This window comes from Elephantulus edwardii, unplaced genomic scaffold (genome assembly GCF_000299155.1).
Source record: "Elephantulus edwardii isolate Elephantulus edwardi_28Jun2011 unplaced genomic scaffold, EleEdw1.0 scaffold00006, whole genome shotgun sequence".
Classification (NCBI taxonomy): Eukaryota; Metazoa; Chordata; class Mammalia; order Macroscelidea; family Macroscelididae; genus Elephantulus; species Elephantulus edwardii.
In genome coordinates this window covers 36,693,591-36,697,315 of record NW_006399756.1, presented here as the reverse complement: position 1 = coordinate 36,697,315, position 3,725 = coordinate 36,693,591, and the positions used below count along the sequence as shown (strand labels likewise).

The window sequence follows — 3,725 nt, the reverse complement described above, 5'->3', positions numbered from 1 at the left end:
AAAAATAAAAAGTAAGAACAAGAAGAATTCTGTGTAATTGACTTGTTTGCTATTGTCTTTAGCCAAAAGAATTATTTGATAAGTAAAATTTGTGCTGTATCTGATGAGTGAAAATTATATCTGATGAGTGAAAGTTGTATTTGATAAGTAAAATTTCTGTTGTATCTAAAAAAAAAATAGAGAGAAATAAGGTAGAAAATTCTAGCATTTGATACCAACTTTCTTTCTGAGGTCCGCCCTTCTGAAGTCCATCATTTATTCTCATACCTCTGACCTCAGGGTGCTTCAGCAGAAGTAGGAGTCCATATCTCAGGGTGGTGCTTGTTGTCTCAGTCCCAGCTCCAGACAGGTCAGTTACAGTGGTTACCATGTTTTCAGTTGTAAATTCAGTCTGTTTATTGTGCTTTTCCTAGGAATATTAGGTGATAGTTTGACATAGTAATTTTCCAGTTTATTTATTTGCAATCAATTCAAAAGAACGCGCTGTTACAAAGTTAAACAAACTTAGAAATTCATTCTTTTCTTTCTTAAAAATTTTTTTTGGTATGGAAGACACTGCAGATAAGATGACCTCTATACAATTTCCCACCTACTTTCCTTTCCCTGTGTTTCAGAATTGATGAGAGACTCATTAACAATCTATGAGATGCAGATGATACATCCTTTCTTGCAGAAAAGAACTTAGTCAAGAAGCACTTAATGATGAAGCTCAAAAACTATAGCCTTCCATGAAAATTATATCTGAACATCAATAAAAAATCCTCATATGTGTATCAGTGAAAAACATTATGATAAATAGGAGATTGAAATTGTCAAGGATATAATTTTACTTTGATTCACAATTAACATCCATGGAAACAATAGTTTAAAAATCAAGTGATATGTTGAAATGACAAATAGTATTTCAAAGACCTTTTTAAAGTGTTAAAGAGAAAGAATGTCACTTTGAAGGCTAATGTGTACCTTTCTCAAGCCATGGTAATTTTCAGTCTTCTCATATTATTATGAAAGTTGAACAATGAATAAAGAAGACCAAAGAAGAATTGATGTCTTTAAGTTAGAGTTAGTGAGTACTGAATCTATTATGGATTACCAAAAGGACAAATAAATCTTTCTTTGGAATAAGACTGATAGGCAACATCATGATGGATGGAGAAGAGATTGAAACTGTCAAAACTTCATCTTGTGTGGACCCACAATTAACAGCCTTGGTACCAGCCGTCAGGAAATAAGGAGACATATTGCACTGGGAAAATCTGCAGTTATATAAGAGTAATGATGTCCGTGTGAGGACTAAGGTCTGTCTAATTCAGGTCATAGTCTTTGTGATGACTTATTACACATCTGAGAGCTGGACAGTGAATAAAGATGACGGACAAAGCATTGACACCTTTGAGCTCAGTGTTGGAGAAGAGCTCTGAACATGCAATGGATGGCCAAGAGAAGAAACACGTTGGGTGCAGCCAGAATGCTCTTTGGAGGCAAGAATGATGAAGCTTCACCTCACATACTTCAGGCATATTTATAGGAGGGGCTACTTTTTGGAGAGGGACATGATACTGTAAAGGGTGGAGGGCCGGTGAAAGAGAAGAAGACCCTCAACCAGGTGGATTGACACGGTGACTTTTGCAGTGGGCTCTTAAGTGTTGGGAACTGAGAGGATGGCACAGGCTAGAACAGGGTTCAGACCTTTTGTTCGTACAAACAGAAACAACAAGTAGTCTGTTCCTTGGAAACAAGATGATGAGGTTTTGTTTCACATACTTTCAGTGTCTTATCGGGAAGAGGCATCTCTTGAGAAAGATACCATGCTTGTTAAAGTAGAAGATTGGTGAAGAAGAGGAAGGTTCTCAACATGATGGGTTGACTGGGTGGCTACCCACAGTCCCATTGAAACTGAGTATAAACGAACAATCTAGTTGGTCTTGACTTCTATTCTTGTCACACAGAGATCATTTTAAACAATCCTCAAAATAATTTCCCTTGTAATTTTTATTCTTGTGTTGAACACCACATCTACTTGATCAAATGTAAAACTTTCCAAGCCAATATCCATACTTAAGGTTATCTGACAGGCAAAAAATTCCAGCTCTGTTAATATTCTAATTAATTTCTCTGGTTATAGTCAACTGAGGTTTTTCCCTTCCACCTACCTTATCTTTTTTGCCACCACAAAACTCTGTATATACCATTCAACATATCTGAAATTACTTCTCCTTCCCTTACTGCAATATTTCTTTTCATTCTCTCATTCACTATGAGCAATGATGATTCCCATCTTATTTGCTAAAATGGCATTTAATATTTCTGACATCTTTTAATTGCTTCTATTTCATCTTTGGTGGGCACTTTTCTTCTCTTTAGGCAGATTTTAAGTACCCAAAGATCATAACAATCAACACTCGAAATAACTGTAGTCAAAATCAAAAGATGTTCTGCAGAGTGAAACAATCTTTTGAAAGTGCTGAAGTACAAGGATGTTAGTTTAAACATTAAGGTGTTCCTGATTCAAGCCATGGTATTTTCCATTCCTTCATAAACATGTGTAACATAGACAGTAATAAGGAAGATCAAAGACATGATGTCTTGCAATTGTGGTACTGGGGAAGAATATAAAATACCACATGGTTATTTGCCACAAAAACAAATAAAACTGTCTTGGAGGAAGTGTATCCAGAGTGCTCTTTGGCAGGAAGAATGATGAGACTTCATCTCATATACTTTGACCATGTTTTGAAGTGGAGGCAATTCTCAGAAAAAGATGTCATATGTGGAAAGAAGGAGCGTGAGAATAAGAAAGACCCTCAACAAGATGACCCGACATAGTGACATCAACAGTGGACTTGTCAAAGTGGAGATTGTGAGGGTGATGAAATATAAGGCTTTGGCCTGATGTTCAGGTCATTTATGAGTTCACTCAATGGTACTAAAAGTACCAAAAAAGAAAAGGATCTACTTATTTTAATATCTTAACCATTCAACATAATGTAATTTTAAAATCACCTCAGAAGGAATATTGTTGATCCATGCACATAGTGTCATTGTTATGTGTCATCAAGTCCCTTGTAACTCAGCAACACTCTGTACAACAGCCCTGAAACCTGCTCTCTTCTGTGCCATAATTATTGTCTCTGCCACATCTACCCTTATCTCCCCAGCCACTAAATGAATCCATCTCATCAAGGGTCTTCCTGTCCTGCACTGTCACTCTACACTCCCAAGCATGATGACCCTCTCCAAGGTCTGGTCTTCCTTGCAATATGCCCAAAGCATGTCAGAGCTTCAAAATCCTTGCCTCCAAGGAGCAGCCTGATTTCGCCCTCTCTAGGCTGAACTTTTTTGTTCTCTTCACAGCCCACAGTGTATTCAGTACTCTTTTGCAGCACCACACTTCAAAGGCATCAATTCTTCTGTCATCCTTAGTCATTGTCCAGCTCTTTGATGCATAGCAAGTAATTGCAAAGACCATGTACTGGATCAGGCACATCTTAGTCTCTAGACCGAAATAATTTCTCCTCAGTACTCTAGCGAGGTCCCTGACAGCACATTTTCCCAATGCACTTCATCTTTGGGTCACCTTTCTTTGGGATAGGAACAAATATCGATCTCTTCCAGTCCGTTGGCCAAGTGGTCATTCTCCAGATTTCTTGGCACAACTTGGTGAGCACGTCCAGGGCAGCATCTGTTAACTGAAATATGTCAATTGGTATACCATCTATTCCTGG

General features: G+C 37.7%; 1 protein-coding gene across 1 annotated transcript in view; it reads right to left on the bottom strand.

The window, feature by feature from the left end:
• Nucleotides 1-3,725, bottom strand: part of LOC102861243 (cytochrome P450 2C18-like) — a gene marked incomplete at its 3' end in the record, with an annotated part of 58,913 nt that overhangs the window by 5,514 nt on the left and 49,674 nt on the right. The window contains exon 10 of the mRNA XM_006880216.1: nucleotides 268-409. Coding sequence (XP_006880278.1) covers nucleotides 268-409 — 142 coding nt within the window. The remainder of the gene's footprint in view (nucleotides 1-267; nucleotides 410-3,725) is intronic.